The following is a 23,981-nucleotide window of genomic DNA, read 5'->3' as shown; positions in this document are numbered from 1 at the left end:
ATGTGAACATGGTTATGCTGATACTTTGTGTTTGGTGCACAAATAGTTTATTTTGGGGGTGGTTGCCTCATTGGGTTTACTGTACTTCGAAAAAGCGGAAGAATTAACAGACCTTTATTTCCTTTAGTGCCAAACTGAGGGAAACTGTGGCTTTGTGGTCTTGTTGCATTCAGGGCTTGAGCTACCAGGTGGAAACACCACAAAACTCGGAAACACTTGCCTCTGAATTACAAGTGCACAGATTTAGTTGGTGTTTGAAAACAAGGAGCCTAATATGACACAAGTCAGCACCTTATTAGAAGATGGCAGTGAATGCACTGGACCGTTGCCTTGCCTCAGTAATGGACTGGATGAGAACCAATAAACTGAAGCGCAATTCCACATAAGACTGAAGCACTTTTAGTGGATAGTCCCCTAGATTGGATGGCTGGGAGGTTGCCTGCTCTTGATGGGGTTACACTTCCTCTGAAGGAGCAGGTATGTAGCTTGAGGGTACTTACAGATCTTTTGCTGTCAGGTGAAGCTCAGGTGGCCTCAGTGGCATGGAGTGCTTTCCATCAGTTTCAGCTGGACAGGGATAGCTTAACTACTGTTGTATATGCTCTGGTAACCTTTAGGTTAGATTACTGCAATGTGTTATATGTAGGGCTGCCTCTGAAGATGGTTCAGAAACTTCAACTGCTGTAGAACTTGGCAGTGAGGTTGCTCACTAGGGCAAGTGGTTTGAGCATATTACACTGACCCTAGTTCGGCTGCACTGGCTGCCAATTAGCTTCCTGGCCTAATGCATAGTGCTGGTTTTGCCCTATAAAGCCTTAAATGTCTCAGGACCATAATACCTCAAGGACCGCCTCTTCCCATATGAACCTACCTAGATGCTGACATCTCCTGAGGCCCTTCTTTGTGTGCCTTCTCGACGAGAGGTCCAGATGGACATGAACAGGCGTTTTCTGCAGTGTCTCCCCGTTTGTGGAATGCTCTCCCCCCTGGGAGGTTTGGCTGGTGCCTTCATTATATACCTTTAGGCACCGGGTGAAAATGTTCCTGTTTGACCAGGCCTTTGTACCAGTTTCTGAAATGGGGGAGGGAGGTTTATTGGTTTGTGGTTTTCCCCCCGTTTTTATTATGTATTTTCTGTTTTTATCTTGCATTTACGTTGTGAACCGCCCTGAGATCTACGGATGAAGTATGGTTATACAAATTTAATTTTAATTTAAAAATTAAAGAATATGTTCCAGTCAGCTGAATACTCCAACAAAGTTTCTGGTGTCAGAGGTATCTGGTCCAGGATTATCAGAATATCTAGAGCAGTTCCCCTAAGAGGAAAGGCCGCAATGCATTTGGGTTTTTTAGTTTAGGGGGAAAACGGAAACCAAGTGGAGTGCGTGTTGTTTTCTCTTGTAGAATCCAATGGTGTCAATTCAGTGAAGCCAAATGTGATAAGATTCAAGACTGACAAAAATAACTTATTCACACACCACACAGTTCAGCTATAGAATCTGATTTCACAAGATAGTGTGACCCCCGACTTGGACGGCTTTAAAAGGGATTAAACAAATTCATAGAAAAGGCTATCAAAGGCTGCTATGTTATGATGCATTCAACCTCCACTGTCGGGAAGGCAGCATGCCATATGCTGGGAATCCCAAGCAGGGAGAGCACTGTTGCATTCAGGTCTTGTTAGCAGGCTTCCCACTAAGGCATGTGGTTGGCCACCGTGAGTACAGATGCTGGGTTAGATAGGGCTTTTGGTCTTAGCCAGCAGGGCTTTTCTGATGTTCTTAAAACTTGCATTGCCCTGGAAGGAAGTATTGAAAGAGGAGATTCTGTAGAGTTAAAGCAGGCGGGAAGGAAGGAGGATGCCCACCCCCTTTTCAGAACTTGTCACCTTATCTGTGTCTGTGACCTTGACCATTAGGTCATTTCCTTTTAAGTTACTCTGGAATCCAACTCACTAACATATATTTTTGAAGTCTGTGTTTTCCCACAAAGACACAAGCCAATGAATTAAAACTAAAAGCGTAAACACCTTTATTATATACAACATAAAGGTTACAGTCGCCCTTAAGTCACATTTCCATTGTAATGTACAATACTATACAGTTAGCATGTAACTCAAGGGCTGGAGGGTGTCCATGTATTCTCTAGAGAGAGCACATTTCTTTGCTTGTGAAGACCATAAACTGCCCACACCACTACTTTTTATCTGAATTTGGTAACCTGGAGACTCCCAACATTTGAGATTAAAAACCTCAGAAAAAAAGAATTTGTTCTTGTATAAATACCATTTACAAAGAATACAAAAATAACATCAGTTGTACATTTTGGATTGATTGTGGCAGTGTTACTGGCTGTTTCTCAATACCCAAGGTTAGATTCTTTCAAACAGTGTGCACACAAACACAAGCACAAACAGACCTTACGCAGGATAAACACAAACATTTATTTGTAGTGGTTTCTGTGCAGATTTCTTGAAGAGATCTTTCAAGAAGTCTCATCTTTGGCACTTGGGGCCTTAAAGTTGCATTTGCCCAAACCGTAAACTCCTGACTGATGTCTATAGCAGAAGGGGAAACCCCAAAACAGGAAAACCCCAGCTGCAGAACAAAGGAAACCAGATGATGTGGGGGGGGGGGTTGCTGATGGGGGAATAAAATTGCAATCAAAAAAATAATACTTTTGCAAGAATCAGGAACCACCATCTTTTTACACAAACACAATCTAGTCACTGGGATGGCAAAGTGCAACTCCACAGAGAATTTGATTGTGTGCTCCATGCCCCAATGCTGAAGGGTCAGGAGCAAATGAGGTCCAGGCAAAGGTTGTACAGACCAAACACCTATCGTTTTATCGCCACTGCTCAGTGTCCAGATCACAGAAGTGGTTAGCATGGCCCCCACCCCAGCTATGGGAACTATGCCTGGTATGAAAAAAAACAGAGTGCTATACAACTTTGAGGGAAAGTGCTATTAAAAAGGAAGTGTTCAGAGTGGGAACTGCAGGACTACCTGGGCTTTTAATAATTTTGTTTTTAAAAGCCCATCTTGGTGTGTTTTTTTGTAAGGTCACCCTTTCACTGTGATACCAAAGCACCATTTTAAAAAGTTCTGTTAAGGCCAGCCAGAGTATCTTCTGTTTATGACTGTGTGTGTTTGGAAACCCGACACACATAGCAGCATCTGGTGCTGTCCTGCATCCCACAACAGTCACGGTGCAGCTTTTGGTGCAAAACACAAGTGTTGGCAACCACCAGAATCACACTGAATGAAAACTCGGATACCCAAGTGCATTCCAAAGGTTAGAGTACAAGAGATTAAGAAGCCATTTCTGCTCAGAGCGTGCCACTAACCCCAAGTACAGCTTTGGTTTGCCTAATGCATATGTGAATGTGCAGGAAATTGTCTTGTGATAATGCCATGAATGGAAGTGAAGTCAGTAATTGTGAGGTGGTGAGACACACTCTCCAATGGAGGTTACTTGTCTGGGACAAATAAAAAGCTGGTTTTCATTGCATTCAATGGTTTCTATGTAAGCTGGAAACAATTCCTCTTAAAATTGAGCAGCTAAACTATTAAATAAGGAGAGAGGCCTAATATGCTTGTTTGAGTGAATTTCAAACATACAGAAATGAATGCTAAGGTGTCTGTTCTACCACAACCCAACTGCTATTCTCACACCTATGCAAGAACTATGGTTGTCATCTCCCCACATTGTTGCATTGCCCATAGGCTGGCACCAAAGGTGAGCTCCGTGAAATCTGCTTCCCCACTCCAGCCAACTGGAACAATTATTGCGCTCCGACTGATTTGCTGCCCATAATGACACAAGAGAGGAACCTTGAAAGTGACCCAAACCCTGCTTGCAACTAAATTCCAGCACATAAAAGGTAAAGGGACCCCTGACCATTAGGTCCAGTTGTGACCGACTCTGGGGTTGCGCGCTCATCTCGCTCTATAGGCCGAGGGAGCCGGTGTTTGTCTGCAGACAGCTTCCGGGTCATGTGGCCAGCATGACTAAGCCGCTTCTGGCAAACCAGAGCAGTACACGGAAACACCGTTTACCTTCCCGCCGGAGCAGTACCTATTTATCTACTTGCACTTTGACGTGCTTTTGAGCTGCTAGGTTGGCAGGAGCAGGGACCGAGCAACGGGAGCTCACCCCGTCGCGGGGATTCGAACCACCAACCTTCTGATCGGCAAGTCCTAGGCTCTGTGGTTTAACCCACAGTGCCACTGTGTCCAGCACATATGCACACTCTAAACCAGTGGTTCCCAGTTAGCTAAGTACTGTGGACTCCCTGTTTTTCAAAAGCCAAGCCATGGCCCCTCTAATTGTGAACTTTTTGTTAGCTCTACGGCAGCTTATGTTATGTGAATGGTGCCACGGACTCCCTGGGTGGGTTACCACCAATTGGGAACCACGGCTCTAAACAAATACGCTCTTTTCTACTGTTCTGTGGGACCATTAGTGGACAATAGAACAGATGTCTGCTTAATTATAAAGCTCCGTTAAGCTGTGACTAGCCTTGAGACATCATCAGAATAAAAGTGCACAGGCCTAAGAGGATTTAGGGAGGGACTGAAGTCCTCATCTGTAGCCCCTTCCAATGTCTCCAAGGCCCACCTCCCGCAACACTAGACCACACTTCCCTTTCCTTTCTTCCACAGCACATCCTTCAGAATTCCGCCAAAACACCAAGTCTGCAACTCTACATATTTGGTTGGGACTTTTGCAGGCAGAAGCCACCTTGCTGGGAATAAGCACTCTTTATACAAGAGCCACCACACACACAACCTTTTATCAGATACTCCTCCCAGTCAGTCCCTCCCAAACCTGAGGATGCTACTTCCTCAGAGGAACTGCAACTCACAGAAGCACCTGGCCCCCCTTCTTGCAAAATTTGGTCCGTGGCCAGCTGCTAAGCCAAGTATGACTTGCGTCTTTTAGGCATTGCCCTATGGCTAAATGAGCTTTTTTGGAGCATAAGAACACACACACTCTCTCCCTATCTCTCTTTTAAAGGTAAAGGTAAAGGTACCCCTGCCCGTACGGGCCAGTCTTGACAGACTCTAGGGTTGTGCGCCCATCTCACTCAAGAGGCCGGGGGCCAGCGCTGTCCGGAGACACTTCCGGGTCACGTGGCCAGCGTTGACATCGCTGCTCTGGTGAACCAGAGCCGCACACGGAAACGCCGTTTACCTTCCCGCTAGTATGCGGTCCCTATTTATCTACTTGCACCCGGGAGTGCTTTCGAACTGCTAGGTTGGCAGGCGCTGGGACCGAACAACGGGAGCGCACCCCGCCGTGGGGATTCGAACCGCCGACCTTTCGATCGGCAAGCCCTAGGCGCTGAGGCTTTTACCCACAGCGCCACCCGCGTCTCTCTTTTACTTGTGTCCTAAAGCCTCAGGCTCAAGCATTCTCAGGGGCCTGTATTATGAACAGGGAAAAAGGTTTTCCCCTCTGTCTTCCCTGTCCCGCTCCACCACCTAGGGGAGTGGTTCCCAAATAGCTAAGTACTGCAGACTCCTTGTTTTTCAAAAACCAAACCATGGACCCCATACTTTTGGAAATTTTGATATCTCTATGGCAGCTTTCGTTATGAGAATTGGGAACCGCTGGTCTAGGGCTTTGGTAAAAGGCTTCTATGCTATCAAACAGGGCAAATGGACCCCATTCTGATCTCCTAGGCAATCACTGCAATGCTTGAGGCTAAGCCCCACTCTGTTAAGGATGCATGCGGCTCTACTGTGCCCTCTTCCCCACCAACCTCTATCCTTGACCCCAATGCTTCTCCCCACCCCTGCAATGGGCTTGTGGTATGAGGGGCGCCCAGCTGGGTTTGCTGGGAATAGCTGCATGTTCCGCAGTTCCATCAATTGAAAAATAAAGTCCCTGGCCTTTATGAGAGCAAAGATCAGGGCGTGTGTGACCATCACATGGCAGAGTTTTGCAAAAACCACAAATGGGGCCGAATAGTGCTTCCTTTCATAAGGCGTTCTGTTTCACACTGTCATGAATTCCTTCTTCCCCGAGAAGGAGTAGTAAGGTGGAGAGGAATGAGGAGAAAGGGACACTCGTTTCGTAAGGGGGAAAGGGGGGAGCATCACCCTCACCACAGACTTCTTTGCTCAGCTTTGGCTTATAAACTGCTGCTGCTCCTTCTCCTGTTGAGGTTAGCTCTTTCCCATTACCACTGTCTTGATCTGCACCACAGCCCGGGGGGGGGGGGGGAGATTCCAGGTTTCACAGCACCCAAACCCCACCCGCCTAGAGGAACACAGTGCTCTCAGCCCAGCTCAAAAATGTTGCTGTTTGGCCTGAGCAGGGAACCTAGAACTAAGTAAAGCCAGCCTCCTTTACTGGTCCAGGCCTTCAGAGTCTTGTGGCTCTGAAGTGCATATGCTTCAGTTCTTCAATCTGAGCTGAGCCCCGCAGCATCCCAACTGCCAGAACGAAAGGACCAGGGGAGCTCCCATTTCCAGCCCGTCTCTTGAGACCCCTGCAAGATACAAGCTCCCCCCAAACTACAAGGCGGGGTTGCCCAACAAGACAGCATTTCCAGCCCAACCAGGCAAACGACTCAGCTTGCCACTGCTGCCATGACTGCTCTCCTCTTTCCTTCCTCCACCAAAAGGCACAAGTGGTATAAGGGATGTGGGAGAAATGGCTTTGTAATGCCCCAGGTCAGGAGCTGCTCTATTGGCCTGGCAGGACCACCTCTCATCTCACCTGCCTTTCGTATGAGGCATGATCCTGAATGGCAAGGTGCCAAGACGACAGTGGGGTTTTCAGAGCAATGCTGAACTCGAGGCAGGCAAGGGGGATTGACATGCAGCCTCCCTGGCCGCCTCCCCCCCCCCCATCTCACTCCTTTGGCCGCCTTTCCATCCTTCAGCTGCTTCTCTCCTAGGAAGGCAGTTCATGCAAGAGCCGCAGCATCCAGCCAAAGCTCATCCAATGGCCTTGTGTCTATAATGCAGCTGCCAATCACAAGTCTTGGTCAAGGCACTGATGCTGGAGAACATCGCAGAGGCAGGACTCGGTGCTGCTACTGCTGTGGTTCACTGACACTGCCATGTCACCAAGGCCCCTTGGATCCTCCTACACGAGCAGCCCCAGGCGAGTCACTTTGGCTGACAAGAACGTGTGCAACACAAACACAATGGGTTTGGGGCAGGAGTGCAGCTCCAGAGTCTGGGGGAGAAGAAGCACACAATGAGGTCACTACTTTGCACATGAGATAAGGTGAACACATTTTTTTTAATTGCAAATTTTTATTATTTTTTCTATTAATATTAATTAGTATTAATATTAATAGAAAACTTAATAGAAAATAGTAATTAGTATTAATTACTAATTAATATTAATGAAATATTACTCTTTCATCCATTAATCATTTCCCATGAAGCCACCCCAGCAATTTATTATATGATTAAAAAATTACTTAAAATTGCTGCATATACAAGAGCATATAAAACAGGTTTTAATAGGTTTTTTTCCTATTTTGTACTTAATAAAAATTAATTTTATTTTTTTAAAGGAACCTTGAAGTACATAGATCCAGCCCATTTAAATCCTCTGCCCTTACACCAGCTGTGGCCCAGGCCCTCTACTCACCAGTTCCCCTTCCGGTCCCCCAAAATCCAAGTAGAGGTTCCTGATGCCATCATCCGCAGACATTCTTAGCCTCTCAAAAGGGTATCGGAAAAGGACACTGGCAGAGCCTGCCTCTTCCTTGGAAATAATGAAGCCGTTTTCATAGTGGATGATGAGGCGGACCTCCTGGGCATTCAGGACACACCCTAGAACATGAAAACGCAAATTGTCATTGGACACAGGCTGGCACACATCCTTCCAGGTCAAGTTGCCTCCCCAATACACACACAGAGCAGAGCAGAGTTTCCCCCTTATGTCCTTCCATCAGAGCCAGCAATGATGTTCAGGAAGACGGTGGCAGAAGACAGCTTGCTTGTCTTGGTCTGGGTCACCCAGGTTCTGATTTTATCCCATTCTATGTGCTTTTAGGTTTGGTAAGTCACTTGGAGACTTCTTAATATGTCAAGGGACTAATAAACCAAATTGAATAAATAATAAAATTATTTTGCCATCAAGCTCACCAATTCCCATTCATGATAGATCCCTTGAATTTTTGTTTCTTGCTCTTACAAGGTTGTTCTATTGCTGCTGGGAAGCAGAAGACCAATATCTGGAAGGCCACAGGTGTTCCCCTGTCTGTTACATACTTTGCAAAAATGAAGGCCAGAAATGATGCATGTCAAAACTGCTAGGTGGCATTTCACAAGTGATGAGGGTCACCGACCACTTGCTGCAAGCCAACAAATGCCTGAACTGTGCAAGTTGTGTCTGGCAGCAAATATTGCAGCTAGGTCAGCCATGTGCTCCTAAAAGCAGTTACCTCTGAAGTTCCACTCACCTCACTGACACAAAATCAGATAATGTCAGCCAGCTATCACCAACTGGGTGCCCTCCAAAAGTTTTGGACTGCGATTCACATCAACCTGGCTCATGGAAGGCTCCTCATGCCACAGCCAGGAGAGTGTTAGCAATGAAGCATTCCTGTGTAGAACGGGTGCTGTTCTCTTACAAACTCTAGAGGGAGCTTGAGACCTGGGAATCAGCTCTGAGAGCCTTCTAAATAAAACAACAGAGAAACCAAGAGCCCAAAGAGTTCCCTGGGATCTTCCTCCTTCAACAGCTTGCAGCGCCAAAGCCTGGCTTTTCAAAGTGTTCTGAGACAATGCTTATGCAGGCCTGAGCTATATGACTCCTCTTTCCTCTGTTCTGAAAGCATCAGGAACAAAAGCTCCTCTCTCCCAGGTGCTCGGCTCCCTCCCAGCAGATAGAGTTACAGGCGTCTTCATCTTGCATAAGTGGGGTTGAGCCAAGGTGTTTTCAAAGGCTCAGACTAGCTTACCTGACAGTAGAGGATTACATACACACCTTGCACCCCCCCTCAAATATTCTGAGATCATCCAGACTTCTACCAAGTAACCAGTCCAACCATCAGCCTTCATCAGTGCAAACAGCTGTACTCTCCTCTCACTAACCACAATGGCTCTGTTCTCCCACCAGCTGCAGGGCGCCTCTGCGTACCATTTGCTGGAATCATGAGTTGGGAGAGAACTGCTGTTGCACTCAGGTCCAGCTTCCTTTTAGGGATCCTGGCTGGCTAATGTGAGAACAGAACTCTAGATTAAATGTGCCTCTGGGTAGCTCTTACTGGCACCAACACCCAAATGATCACCTTTCAGCCTGGCTTGAGCATTTAAGTTTTGCCTAGGAAAATGCACCCTTCAAGAGCAAAAGAATCATTCTCTTCTCCTGTTGAGCTTGGAAGACAAACATTGCAAGGCCTGGGTTCCTCAGCTGCTCAAGGCAGCGAATGGGCCAAGCCTCCACCCTACCCAGCAGCTCAGGCAAGAATCCCAAACCAGGCTTCAGAGAGGCAGGGCTGCTGGCCACTTACCTAAAGACACCTCCTTGACCAGCTCTGCAGCAGCGTGGCAGCCTTGCACCAGGATTCTGGTCCAGGAGGAGAGGTCCCGATGTGTCTCCACGCGAAAGATGTGCATGGCAATGCCCTGACGGCAGCCTGTCCGCGTGGCAAAGCTGAGGTCCGATCCCATGCAGGGTGATCTGCGGCCTGAGCCAGAATGCACTAGCCTGCAGGAGGAGGAGGAGGGTTTTTTGGTCAACAAGAGCAAGCAGCAAACATACCTGTGAACCCCCCCCCCCCCAATAAAAACCTGGAAAGTCATCCAGAAATCCACCTGACAGACTCAACAAGTGGCTGCAAACCTGGCACAGGAGAGAAACCCCTACAGTTCCTGGATGTGGGGGGTGGGAAAGGGCCGGTTCCGAAGCTGCAGGGTCTGAGGCCTGAGAATCTCTCTCCAACCAGTTTTGGCTGGAGGGATGGTTTGGGAGGGACCCTAATTGAATCCAGCTGCTGCACGCTGCCAGAAACCTCTGCCAGCAGCCACACCTCTTGGGGGCTTGCAGGGGAGGCTTCCAACGGGTGGCGGGAATACAACTAGCTTGGCGGCGGCAGCTGCCAGGGCAGGCAATGTGGCAGGAGCCTGCCCAGACAGGGAGAGCCTCTTGCAAGTTGTCAGCCCACCCACCCCTAACTCTCCAGCAAGCTCACAGAGCTGCCAAGTTTTTGTCTCAGCCAGCCCACCACCGATGGCAAAAGGCCAAGCATGGTAGGGGCAAGCCAACTCTCTCCTCAGATCTCTCCCACCCCCCACCATCACCCTTGGTACGCACACACACCTTGGGCTCACACTCAGGGTAGTATCAACATGATCCATTAATTTCAATGGGTCACACTTTGTTGACTACCACCCTTGGACTTTATATGCCAGTCAGTTTGTTGATTTGTTTGCAAGGCTGTCTTAATCTGCTCTTCCCCTGGCATCCGGTCTCAAGGACATCTCTGTTCACAGATTGGCCGTCTCCACAATCTCCCTCTTACAGAATCACCTGTTTGCTCCCTTACCTGGTGGCAACAAGCGGGTAGCTGTGGCACGGGGAGGCCCAGGCATCTCTTGTCCATGGCATGCAGTCATAGAGCAGCAAGTCCTTCTCCGTCACGGCCAAGAGAGCTGGCCGCCACTGCTGCCGGCCTCCATCCAGCCGGGCCTATGGGAAGACAAGAGGAAAAGGGGGCGGGTTGTTGGCAGTCCATCTCCATGAGCAAAGCAAGCAAGGATTTGGGGGAAGAACATAAGGGGTGGAGAACACACCCTTCTGAAGGGACCTGCCAGGAAGAACAGAGTGCAGGAGGGAGGTGACTGGCCTTGCAAGCCTATGAGGAGCTGCAGAGACAGGAATATTTTGTTTCCACCCCAAGGCCGGATCTGGATCCTGAAAGTCACTCTCCCACACGGCTCTCAGGCTTTGAGCACACAGGAGCCTTTTAATCAAAGCTCTACTCCCATTTTTTTCCTTTTACTCCATAATAAGGAAATGAATTGCAATCCTGTGTCATATGTATCTTGCAACACAGGGAGCTGCCTTCTGCAGAGTCAGACCCTTGGGTCCATCTAGCTCAGTACTGCCTGCACTGACTGGCAGCAGCGGCTCCTCTGAGTTTCAGGCAGGGAGTCTCTCTCGGTCCTATCTGGAAATGCCATCGGGGATTGAACCTGGGACATTCGGCATGCAACGCTGATGGGGTGGGGCTCCTTTTACTCACATTTCCTCCCTGCCTCAATCTTTAAGGCACTTCAAAGCTGGCAAACAGAAGGCACAGGAAGTGGAGGGTACCCTTGGTGTTTACATGTGTTCCATATCACCACCACCCCAAGCTATTCTTGTGCCATGGGACAGAAGACCAGGAACGGGAGCTGCGGTGCTAGGAACTGCCAGTTGCTGCTAGCAGAATGCAAGGCAGCCACAGAGCCAGGATTTCATCCTGCAGCACCCAAGTACCAGCCTACCCCCCCCCCCTCCAGTCTAGGCTCCTATTTCTCTCCCACTGCCTGCCAGGCTCTCCTGCACCTTCCACGGCACAGGTCAGACGTATCCCAGGAAACAAGCAACAGGTCTCACTTCATTGCAAAGCAAGGCTGGGCCCTGCCTGTTGCCCTTGGCATGGAGCCATGCCTGGTTGGACAGGAAGCTGGGGCTGTTGCTGCCTCTACCTAGGTGCAGGAATCCAGCCCTATAGAAAGGCTAGATCCCAAGATGCTGACAGCAGATTCCTTCTGCAGGGTTCAAGGCAGCAGTGGAAATAATGGGAAGGATGAAAGCTACCACAAACACCCTCCACCCTGCGACATGCACAACAATAACTTGAAATACACGATTCTGCACGTGCAAAACACATTTAAAGCTCCATCTGCAGTAAAGAAGAGTGTGTTGTTGTGGCATCAGTTTATCCAAGCAACTGCTTACTTTGTTGACTGAAGGTGGTGGATGCGAGCACAAAAAGTGAGGGCTGGGGTGGCTCAAAACCAAGAGGAAGACCCAAAGGGGAAGCCATGCTAACTTGTTGCAGCAAAACACCTAGGGTCTAGTGACACCTTAAAACAGCTTTCCCCAGCCTGGTGCCTTCCAGATAGTTGGGGTGACAACTCCCATCAGCCCCAGGCCAGCAGGGCCATATGACCCAGGGGCTGATGGGAGGTGGAGCCCAAAACTGACATGCAGGCTGAGGCTCATGAGAGCCACCAAGTCAGCAAAGGCTGTCCCAGAGAGTCTGAGGGGCCAGGGCAGTGCTGGGTCCACCTACTCTGCAAAGGGCAGAGACAGACGGGTCCCCCCCACCCGCTCTCCTCCCCCAGGGGTTAACAAGCCTAAGCAGGGAAACAAGGCAGCAGAAACAGACTAGAGCAAGGTGTGCAAATGTAACAATACTGAGACAAAGTGCCCAGAGCACAGCAGCTCCCAGACTCATTTTAGCCTTGAAATGATACATCCAACAGCCTGAATACAGAACAGGGATTTTCCCACCAACGGCAGAGCCTCTTCCGAGCATCCCACCCTCCACCCGATGCATTTTTCAAGTTCACTGCAGGAGGAAGCTCAGCCAAGGACTTCTGTGTTGGGCTGGGCAGAGAGGAGAAGACTGTTCTCCCCTCACAAGCACCATGGGCAGGAGGAGGTACCAGATATTACATGTCCAGTCACCAGCTGACATCTCTCCTAAAAGGTGGGAGGGAAGCAAGATAGGTCGGCCACCATGAGACCATGATGCTGAACTAGATGGGTCACTGGCCTGATCCAGCATGCTCTTCTTATGTTCAGGCCATCAATGACGCCCCACTGCAATCCCAAAGAGCTTTTGAACCTCCACTGCACAAAGCCGCACAGAGCTTCCAGTCTCCTGGCCCACCTGTTCCGCCAACCACGCAATGTGCTTGACCTCCTTGCTGCTCCCCGGCGTGTTGCTGGCGGCCAGCATGGCGTTGAGCTCGGCCAGGACTTGCGGGAGGAGAGCCATGATGTTGGTGTGGATGGCCATGAACCAGGAGTGCGCCGTGGCCGTGTCCTTGCAGCGGAGGATCAGGGTGTTCCGGCTGTCAGGCGAGTGCAACTCTATCAACCTGCGCAGGGAAGGAAGGAAGGGCAGGATGAACTTAGTGGGGAGGCTGCCAGAAGAAATGGTCTGGATTGCCGAGCGCCAGCAGGAATCTGCCTTCTACCAAATGCCACCACTGGTCCATCTATCTCAGTACCGCTTATGCTGGTGGTAGCAATGGTCTTCCAGGGTTTCGGGACAGGGAGTCCTTCCTTCTCAGCCCTGCCTGGAGATGCCAGGGATTGAATCTGTGACCTCCTGTATGCACATCATAAGCTCTGCCACTGATCTCCAGCTCCTTCCCCAAAGAGGACCCATCCTCACAGGAGAGCTGAGCAATTGGAGTCAGCACAGAATCAATGGTTAAGTAGTCAAGGGGCCAAAACGCAGCCCTCTAGGCCTCTGCACCTGGCTCTCAAAAGCCTCCCCTGGCCAGGCCTCTCATTGGCCCTTCTTCACTGCGTCCTCAAGAGCACTTGCCTGGCCAGAAATATGTCCTTGAACCGTGGGGATGCCTCTTTCTTGCCCAGAGCTAGATAGGGGTGTGCATGTGTGTGTGTGTGTGTGTGCAGAAATGAGCCTACTACAAAAAAGCAACACTCGCATTTCTTGCTCTCCCCAATTATTCCTCTGGTTTTGCCCATTACTGCCAATTGGTCCTCAGAAGGTTGCTCATGAGGGAATGTGGCCCTTGGGCTGAAAAGGGTTCCCTACTCCTGAGTTAGTCTTTCTCCCACTTTTATTAGGAAAAGGGGCTGCAACGCATTTGCTCATAATTGCTAAAGGGTGTCTAAGGAGAAGCAACACTACCAGTTAGGAGGCGGCAGCAGTAAGGCCTCAGCTCCCAGTCCTGCGAGGGGCAGAATTGGGTGGAGCGTGGCCTTGAGCACTCTCTGCTGGCTCTTCTTGAGGGCAACGATCGTGCCCAGGCCCATCCCTGGGCTACAATCACAAACACCACCAAAGAGCATGGGTGCCTGGCATCCAGCCTGCCCTCCCCCACCAGAAAGTGACAGCAACCTTGCTGCTTGCTCTACCCACCTCTTGGCAGATGGAGAAGCTGCAGCCAGAGCCCTTAATGGCAGCCTCCACCCTCCAGCAGACCCACCTCTTGGCAGCTAAAGCTAAATGAGCCGGGTTTATTCACTTAACTGGTGCTTCCTTGTGCTCAACAGCATAGCCTAGCAGAGGAAGACCAAAGACTCTGTCACCTTCCTTCTTCCCCCAGCATCTGGGGCATTGGAGCTGTATAAAAGCCTTCTGCATGGGCTACTTCTCCCTGAATGACTGGCTGCTGCTGGGCTATGTAATTGATTTTACACTTTGTACACAAATAGGAGGAGGCGATAGCTTGTCTGACCCGACGGGACTTGCAGCAACCTGCAAAGAGAACTCTGCTCACTCCTCCCTCTGGCCAGGTAAGCTCCAAAGGAGAAGCTACTTTTGGCTCAGGCTGCAGAACATGCTTCTCGCAAGCAGTTGCTTCTGGGTGACTGCCTGCCTGCCCCACTCTGAACATAGGAGGGATTTTGACTGGGCCAAACCATCTCCCAGAGTCACCGCTTAGGGAAAAAATGAAGTGCGGAACACACAATAAAAAGGCGGCAAGACATGGCAAAGTCCACTCTCCCTGCTTGGCCTCCAGAGATGTATCAGCTGCTGCGTACATCTCAATCTGCCAAGGGAAGGTGTTAAGACAGCACTGCAGCACTTTGAGGAGGAACACGCTACAAGGCGGGCAGTTTGAGGGATTTAATCCCAGCCACGTGGTCCAACTGCCACTATGGATCCATCAAGCATTATAACTGCCCAAGGAAAGCCAAACACTGCATCCATGTGGCAAGTGAAAACCGTTTGGGGGAATTTGTACTATCTAGGAGCCAAAAGCCTAGCACCAACCTTCTTCAGCCTATGAAGAGATCTGATAAGCCAAACTGGAAATGCTGCAAAATTGACTCTGCTCTCCAGATCACTGGCAAAGGCTGCAGCTGCTTCTCCAGCCCAGTTGGAGGCCCTGCCCTGCTTCCCCCATCCTCGTGTCAAGCTAACCTCCTGGGGAAACAGATTTTGCTTGCTGCACCCCAGCTCCACCCACAATAATTTCACTCCTGTTTGGGTTGATTGGATAAGGGCAAACACAGCACACAACAGAAAGGTAAACTCTTCCCCTGGGATTATTTTGCTAATCCGCCAACAGCGTTGCAGAAGACTCTCTTTGCTTTCTGAGTGATCTCTCCAGACCAAGTGGGGGGGGGGCAGGGAAGATGAGAGGGACACACTAGATGGTTCAAGATGATCAACCCTCCCCTCAAGGAAGAATAGCCACCCATCACAACAGGAACAGTTGGCAGCTTGTGCAACAGGGATGCAATTGAGTGCTTTCGTTTATAAGCAACAAACATTTTGCCTTTCAAGTGAAGACCAAAGGTTAGAAAGGTTAGAAAGGCAGGTAAAGCCCCAGTCAGGCACCAGAGAGGAGCTGAGTAGGACTTGCCACAACCAGGGACTTGGGCTGCAGCCCCCAACTCTGCCTCCCTACCTGCCACACACACCATGGCTGACAGAAGCAGAGGATTCTGCATTGCATATCCATTCCGAAATGAATCACTGATTCAGCTCACAGAATCCAGCCCTTTTTTGTGCAGAAAACGCAACCTTGCCTCTGCAGCCTTGCAGTTTCAACTGCTTCGCTGTGCACACCTCTAGAGGAGTGAAGATCAGGGTAGGGAAGCTACAGAGGCAGCGGGAAAACAAACTCCCCCAGCAGCCAGCACAGCCAGTGGTCAGGGATGATGGGAGCACCAGCCCACCAGCACTAGGAGGAAGGTCACAGCCTCTCTCTAACCCTGAGCTTAAAGGAGCCGTCTTGACTGCCCTCCGCTGCTCTTGCAGTGCTCTCCAACCCTGAAGGCATCAGTGCCTTCTTACAGTCAGCGTTACAGGGCTGTCACCCACTGGAAAGATCTGGAGCAAGTAAGGCCCATGCCGTGAGAGTGTCAGGGACAAGCTTCACTTAGAGGCTCTGAATCAAGATGGCTTTTTGTACCCCCAGGGAATACCCAAGCAGCCTGGAGTCTGCAGAGTGTCTGGCTGCTTTGCAAGGAAGTCTTTTATTGGAAGCGGAGTGTCTTGGCTGCTTTCTCGAGGCAGGGAGAGTGTGGAAAGCTGCCCATGTACAGCCCAGGCTCAAGAGCTGACAGGAAGTGACTTGCCCAGGTGGTAGCAGCTGATGCCAAACAGAAAATGTCAAGGGAAGGAAGAATCTGCCATGCAGGTAGGCTCTACAAGCTGCAACCTGCCTACTTTCAAAGCACTTGACCTCAACCATGAAGCAGCAAAGGAGGGCTGTTTCCACAAGAAAGCATTTGTGGAAACCTAGCTCTGGACATCTGCCTCTTTCCATCTCCCCTGCACTCAAACACTGCATATCTTTGCTTTTGGGACAATCAGTGAGCTGGTTTTCCAAGCCCTCCTTGCTCATGGCTTGGCTAGGCTACAACTCGCCATTGCCCCCACCCTAATATGGCCCTGGTGGCTGGGGCTGCTAGTCCAACAACACCTGGAGGGTACCAGGCTGAAAAAGGCTGCTACACACACCAATTAAGAACCAATTCTGCGGAGTCCAAGCATTAAGGTGCAGTAAGGTAATATATAAATGTAACAAATGAACAAATCGCTTTTATGCTAAATATTGTTTTATTCTCTTCTTGGATTCTTTGGACAGCTATGAATGTCCTCCTGGACTAAAGAGTGTGGGATGAAGCACATGCTCAGTTAGGTATGGGAAGTCTTCAGGCTTGCGGGATCTATTTTGGATTTTGCAAGGATCCCAAGGCTCACCAGTGACAGCCAGGTGTAAAACAGTGGCAGCAATGGATGGGATGGGGGGAGGGGAGAAAGACATAGTCAGGAAAAGGGGGGGCCCACTGGGGCTATACCCATGCTTTGCTTTTTGCTATCTGTACCAGAGCTCAGCTCACAGCCCTTTCAGGCACAAAAACAACAACCCATTCCTGCTTTCCCTTCCCACCACCACCAACTTTTCAGCCTCTCTTTGTTTTAACAGCCTAGTTTACAGGAGGAAAAGCCTTTTTGCTGCTGTTTCTTATCCCCCTTTTTTAACATTTGCCACTCCACTTCAAGTCATCCAGAGATCCTGGCCCTCCTGCTGCCTGTTCTGTCTCCAAATGAAAACAAGAACCTTCCGGTGAGAGATTGGGGAAGGAGGCGAAAGAGCAACAGCAGCCTTGCAAGGGCGGAGGTGGCAGGGTGGGGGGAGGACATTATCTGTCTGCCTGGGTCTGCCCTGAGCAGGGCTTTCTTTGCCACTGGGAAGAGAACCTTCCGTCAGTCAGCGGGCCGTTGCCTAGCGCTGCAGAAAAGGGTGCAAAGGCAATCTGGAAGGCAGCCAGGCCCCAGACCGCAAGCGGAGCAGGGAGGGGGAAGCGGCACAGCGTGGAGGTCCCTGGCAAGCCGCCCAAAGGCCAGGAGTTTCCTGCAAAGGGCACTTGCAATTAGTTGGGTGAATGAATCAGGAGCCAGCAGTCTCCTCTTTGCGGCCTGCCTTGCCCTCCCCTTGCCCCTTCGCTGCTGCAAGAGCTGCCCCAGCCAGCTGAAACTCAACACCCAGCAAAGGAACGTGGGGATGAACGACACTTCCTCTATGGCCTGCCTGTGTGTGTGTGTGTGTGTGTGTGTGTGTGTGTGTGTGTGTGAGAGAGAGAGAGAGAGAGAGAGAGAGAGAGAGAGAGACTCCAGTCCAATTTTCATCTCCCCTCCGTGGAAGGAAGCCAGCGTGCGGATTAGATTTGCATCCTGTCTACGCCCAAAGCAAACATATCCTGAACTTCCAGCAGGGACAGGTCGGGACAGCTTGCAATAAATAATACGACTGGCCTCTTGAGCTCAGGACCCGTCCAGGCCTCACAGCTCTGTGTCTCCCTCCTACCACCACAAAAGCAACCAGCAAGAGGCATCCAGGCAACCCGCAAGAAGGGCATGACGGCACCTGCCAGTCAGAGGCATGCCCCCTTTGAACAGCGAGGGGTCCTCTCCAGGCAAATAGCCACTGACTGAGCCATCTGCCCAGTGAAGTCATTGCAGACTTCCGCTACAAATGAGGAACGGAGCTGGGATGTGGAATTAGCAGGCTGCCCTTCCCCTCAGTCCCCTTCTGTGGTGGGGCCTCCTAGACTGTGAAGCTTTCCCAGTTATCGCTAGCCCTCCTGCCTGTCCCCAGTGGGGACAGGATCGCTGGACAGCGAAGGGGTGCAGCTTTCCTCCTGCCACTGTGGCACTAAGGAGAAGCTGCGTCAGTCCAAGTTCTTCTTCTTGGCCACATAGGGGCGTCTCCTCTATGGAAATCTGGCAGCCCAACCTGCAGGCCCCCGCCCTGTCCCTTGACTCCTACGCATAGCCCTCCTTGCTTGTAAAACAGAAACCAGAATACTCAACATTTCTGGAAATCTGCATAATCCATCCCGAGCAGCACAGCACACTTGTTTTTCTTGGCAAAAAGAGCAGCAAGCACTCAGCCTTGCTCATTATTCTCAGGGTATGGCTGTGGCGCTGAGCAGTGTGGGATATTAGGAAAACCAGGCCTGGGAAGTCATGAGCATTTGGGTCTCCCTCCAACTCATGCCACTGGCTCCCCGTGAAACCAAAACGAAAAGGAAAAACAAAACTTCAGCACCACCATTGCAATTTGAGACTCCTCCGCCCCCCTCCTCCTCCTCTTTCATCTCGGCTCACCTGTTCTCCAGATCCGGCATGCACAGGTTCCTCGCAGCGTAGCACATCTTCAAAGGGATCACCTTACGGTCCTTGGCAGCGCCATGGTGCTTTGGGGAGCCAGAATCCTCGCTGCCGCTAAGGCTGGGCGACTGCGGAGCTACCCCATCCCAAGGCAAATCCGACACCAGCGACGGCTTCTTGATATAAGGGCTGGCTTCCCGCATATACTTCACTAGGAGCAAACAAACAAAAAAGATCCAAAGGCAAAGTGAGCTGGCTTCTATGGAGAGCGGAGGAGTCCCTACAGCAGCAATGTTGAGGGTCGCTCAAGAACCTGAGCATAATCCATAAAATGCACCAGTGGGGCAAGGAGGGAGAAACAGCAGCCCAGCACCCCACAGTCAGGGTGGTGGGTTAGAATGGGATGCCCTTCTACCACCTGGCCTGTTGATGGGGCTCCGCTCTTGCCGGCTGGCTGGGGCCTTTTCAGCAGCTCATTTCCTTTTACTGTTTTGTCTACAGGCTCCTTGGGAAAAGTGGCAAACACGTTTATTCCACAGGAAAAGGTGTCCAGATGGAATAGGATGAGTCACAGGAAAGCTCTCCTTCAACTGCCAACACAGAGGGGATGGGAACAGCTTGTCTCTGGCCCAACAAAGGTCAGAGCTCTCCAAACTCTGAAGGGCTCAGGCAGGCAAAGAGCTAGGAAGCTCAAGCATGGATGAGGACTAGCAAAAAGGAGAAACAGGTGGAAGATGCCTCCTGTCTGGAATTATTTATTTCTTAGATTTATTATAACCCCAGCTATCCTGCAAGAAGCTGAGAGTGGCACATACATGGATGGGGCTACCCCACGCCCCCTTTATCCCAGCAATTTATGAGATGGGCTAAGCTGGAGGTGTGTGACTGGCCTAAGGTTGCCCAGTTCCCTCCTCCCATCCACTGTGTTCAGCACTCTGCCCACTACAGCGCGCTTGCTTGCACAAGATTCTTAGGCAGAGGAAGGATCTAGCAATATCAGCTAATCAATCTTTTGGTTAAGTTCTCAGATCAGCCATTAGAATACCATCAAACACATATAATTTTACAGTTTACAGGCAAAAGACTTTATCTAGCAATATCTGAACAGCCAGGAAGTTGCAAGCAACACACAAAGTAGGTGCCCTGGCCAAGGGATTGTTACCCAAGGCAATATTTTATTTTATTTATGTATTATCCCACCTTTCCTCCATGAAGCTCAAGGTGGCATATGGGGTTCTTCCCATTTTATCTCCTACAACAAACTCCATCCCTCCAGATGTTTGGGACTACAATTCCCATCATCCCTGACCACTGGTCCTGTTAGCTAGGGATGATGGGAATTGAAGTCCCAAACATCTGGAGGGCTGGAGTTTGCCTATGCCTGCCCTACAACAACCCTATGAGGCAGGTTAGGTCAAGCAACAGCATTTGACCCAGTGTCACCTAAAGAGTTTCACAGGTGAGTGGGAACCTGAGCCCTGGTCTCCAAGGTCCCAAGCTCTAATCACTACACAACATTGGCTCTCTAAGAGATTTACTTGGCCCGCATGCGGATCAATCCTGCAACCTTGGCATTATTAGCAGCATGTTCTAACCAACTGAACTAACTGAGCACTAAGTATTTACATGGAACATATTCTCACACTACTGAGAAGTTTCCTGTGCTTTATGTTTAATGCAAAAGTCGATTAGGGCTGTGCAACATTCCTGGGGGAGACCTGCCCACTTCAGGACCCCTCCTAAACCAACAAGCACCAGCCAGATGCAAAAGACTAACACAGCACTTGAATTTCCCTAGAAACAAATCTGAATACCAAATTGTCTGCTGCTTTCCAGAACACCTGGAGTGTCTGAGATGTTCCCTTCTTGTGCTAATCATTTCTGAGCATCAGCATTGCCCCCCCCATGCAGACTTATACCTGCTTCTTGAAGGTGACAGGTAAGATGGGTTTGTGATAGGTATAAGGACCGCATGCAGTTCTCTCACCAGGGGAGGCACGCTGCAGGGATCGAGAGCTCTGCCCTTTTGCTTTCAGGAGCAGATTACAGCAGAAAGGCTTTGGGTTTCTAATCCCTGCTTGCAAGAACGTGCCCTTTCCTCAGTAACAAGGCCAGGATCTCCTAGCCCTAAGAAGCAAAGCTAGAAGCTGCAGCAAGAATCAGCAGGCGTGTGCCAGAGAGACAGCTGATGTTTTTAGACAGGGGTGGCGGCAAAGTCTGGCTTTCTCTACCAAATGCAGACCCAGACCACCCCACTACAAACATGGGCTCAAAATGGTCTCTCTCTCTTTCATGCTGTGCATAGTTCTGTCCAGTGAGATTTAGCAGCACGATACGCTGAGGCAACCACTTTCCACTGAGTGGGGGAGTGGGGGGGGGGGGAGTTACAGCTTCCACACCGGAAATTCAAAGTGAAGTTCAACACTGGCCATGAGTCATCTGCTAAGAAGGAAATGCAAAACAGCTGACTGATGGGGCTCTTGCAAACGATCTGCCTGCTTGCCAAAGGAAGGAGACAGCAGCACAGGGTATCAACTGGGAAAAGCAGAGCCCTTGAGAGGCCGCCATCCTCTCAGCAGTGGGCATCCTACTCAAGGCTGAACCTTGGTCAGCTCTGTAAGGCATCCTCATTCTCTCAACTTGGTGCCCTCCTGGTGTTTTGGACTACAATTCCCATCAGCCCTAGCCAACGTAGCCATAGGATGCTGGGGATCTTCATGTCAGAGAGCAATGCCTGGCCTCTCTTCCACCCACAATTTCCTTCAGTACTGAACCATCCATTCACACTACCGCTGATGTGCTGGAACAAAACCTGTCCAGGCCACCAGGCTATACTGCAAGGGAAGAAGCCATTTTGGTGGAGTTGATTCCAACCATTCATCCCAAAGTCAAAACATGGGCCATTCGCCACAGCCACAAGGCTTTCAGCAGCTGGTTCCCAGAAACCACTAATTCTCTATTACAGTACAATGTGATTACCCACTCTGGACAAGTTCTCCTTGTATTTGTGCTCTTTTCAACTTAGGAATTTGCCTAATATACTAGGAGGTGGCAAGATTTAGGGTGGTATTCAATTAAGTCCTGCTCAGAGTAGACACACTGAAATTAAGCAGCTTGAATTAGCCACGTCCAGTAACTTCAATGGGTCTATGAGGGGTGTTGGCATGCCACCCCCATCCTCAGCAATGCCACTTGCTCCATTTGGCAGAAATTATTCGGGGCTCCAGCCACTGGAGATTTGGGGAGATGAACCCAGGACGTCCTACCACTGAGCTGCAGCCTGGCTTCTGCCACAAGAGCCGACTGCATTCCCTTCTGAAACTGCAAGGGATCCACTGTGCCCCTTCCAAGTACACAGGCCAGATCCCTCAACTCACCCACACCATTGTGCATGTGAGGCTGACATGAAGAGCCCCCCCCTCCCAAATCCCACTTTTTGGATTGCAACTCCCATCAGCCCAGGTCAGCCAGTACAACCTGCTTATGTTCTAGGGCAGCCTTTGCCAAGCTGCTGCCCTCCAGATGTTTTGGGCAGCTGTTGCCATCTGCCACAGCCAACAGGTTGGCAAAGACTGCTCTAGAAAGTGGAGCACCCCACCCCACCCATGTCATTCACTCTCTACTCCTGCCCTGTTAGGGCTAGTTAGCTAGTTAAATTTATATCCCGCCCGGAGGCGGTGGAAGACAGGAGTGCCTGGCGTGCTCTGGTCCATGGGGTCACGAAGAGTCGGACACGACTAAACGACTAAACAACAACAACATACCCGGTCTCAGGGCGGTTCAGCTCACATTGCTGGAAGAACAGGAAAAGAAGTGAATGAAGCAGGGTCGACACTCTGGGGCTCTCTTTGCAGTCACTGGAGGATGCCTGATCAAAGATTTATTGGCTAAACTTCTCCAAGTAACAAGGAGCAGCAGAGAAAACAAAAGCTTCTTTCCAAGGCCAGAGGATGGACAACAGAAAAACAATCCTCAGGCAGGCAGGCAGGCAGGCATTTAGCTCTCACAAATTAGTCAATATTCGCTTTAATATATGAGAGCTTGTTGCTGTCTTTCGTGGCTTTTCTGGAAAGGAAATCTCTCCCCTATCTCCATGATGGCTAGAGGGACCCTGGAATGGGCCCCGCACAGGAATAGAGGTCCACACACCACACCCTCTTTGCAAAAACAATGTCATTAAATCAGCCTCCCCCAACTGGTGCCCTGCAGAAGATTTGGATGACAACTCCCATCAGCCCCATTTAGCACAGCCTGGCCGTGCTGCCTGGGCTGATGGGAGTTGTAGTCCATAACATTAGAAGGGTGCCAGATTGGGGGAGATTGCATTAAATGATAAAAGGGGATCACAGCACAATGAAAAAGAAGGACCAGCAGCACCAGTTCCATACAAAATAAAAAGAGAAGCTCACAAGGGGATCCTGTGAAAAGTAGCTGTTATTTTGAAAAGGACTCCAGATTGCTATATTGTTATGCCGAATGCATTTTTGAATGTATCAACATTTCATCAGAAGCATCTAAATAAACCTGCTAAAAATAATTCAGATGTGCACAAAAATGTATTATCTTAAGACTGTATGCGAGCATATTCCGCCAATACATTTTGATATATAAGAAAAGTGCCTTTGGGACATATTTAACGCACAATATATTAAATAGTATTGGAAGAAAACTCTCCAAACCCCACTATTCCATGAATTTTTATGGCGATAAATTTAACAAGAAGAATCTTCCGCTCCATAAACAGAATCCTCTGAACAAACAAATATGCATATCATGGAAAGAAAAGACACTTTTAATTATCAATAAAAAATAAATTATTTTGGGGCAAGCAAAGGTTCTATTAAAAATTTGGTTAGTAAAGAAAAAGACCTGCTTTACTCAGTCACCTTTTTCCTCCCAAGTCCATACGGACACACAGGTAACAAAAGCAGGGAAGAGGTTGTTTCATTCAAGCAGAGGAAAGCAGCAGGTAGAATGCACAGACCATCGGAGGGGAAGAGGCAGAGCCAAGGCGGGCCTGAGTTGACCTATGGCCAGTCACTGAGATGCTGCTGCCAGCACAGGAAGCTGCCCAAACTGGCTGGGTAGCACCTTGGCACCCCACATTCTGCCCCTCCCTCCACATCAAACAACTTTTTTGGTCGGCCTCCGGTACAAATCCAGCAAAAGGAAATGC

The 23,981-nt window shown here is 49.8% G+C and overlaps 1 protein-coding gene across 1 annotated transcript in view; it reads right to left on the bottom strand.

The window, feature by feature from the left end:
- Window positions 1-2,007: 2,007 nt before the first annotated feature.
- The window catches only part of SNTB2 (syntrophin beta 2), a 32,937-nt gene continuing 10,963 nt past the window's right edge, over window positions 2,008-23,981 (bottom strand). Inside the window, exons 2-7 of the mRNA XM_028739882.2 lie at window positions 18,803-19,016; window positions 12,866-13,076; window positions 10,526-10,668; window positions 9,491-9,687; window positions 7,621-7,805; window positions 2,008-7,197 (exon numbers count right to left, since the gene is read on the bottom strand). Coding sequence (XP_028595715.2) covers window positions 7,105-7,197; window positions 7,621-7,805; window positions 9,491-9,687; window positions 10,526-10,668; window positions 12,866-13,076; window positions 18,803-19,016 — 1,043 coding nt within the window. The 3' untranslated portion in view covers window positions 2,008-7,104. The remainder of the gene's footprint in view (window positions 7,198-7,620; window positions 7,806-9,490; window positions 9,688-10,525; window positions 10,669-12,865; window positions 13,077-18,802; window positions 19,017-23,981) is intronic.

The sequence above is a fragment of the Podarcis muralis genome, chromosome 7 (genome assembly GCF_964188315.1).
Source record: "Podarcis muralis chromosome 7, rPodMur119.hap1.1, whole genome shotgun sequence".
In the NCBI taxonomy this organism is placed as follows: Eukaryota; Metazoa; Chordata; class Lepidosauria; order Squamata; family Lacertidae; genus Podarcis; species Podarcis muralis.
The sequence above is the reverse complement of the archived record's forward strand: the minus strand, read 5'-3'. Positions and strand labels throughout refer to the sequence as shown.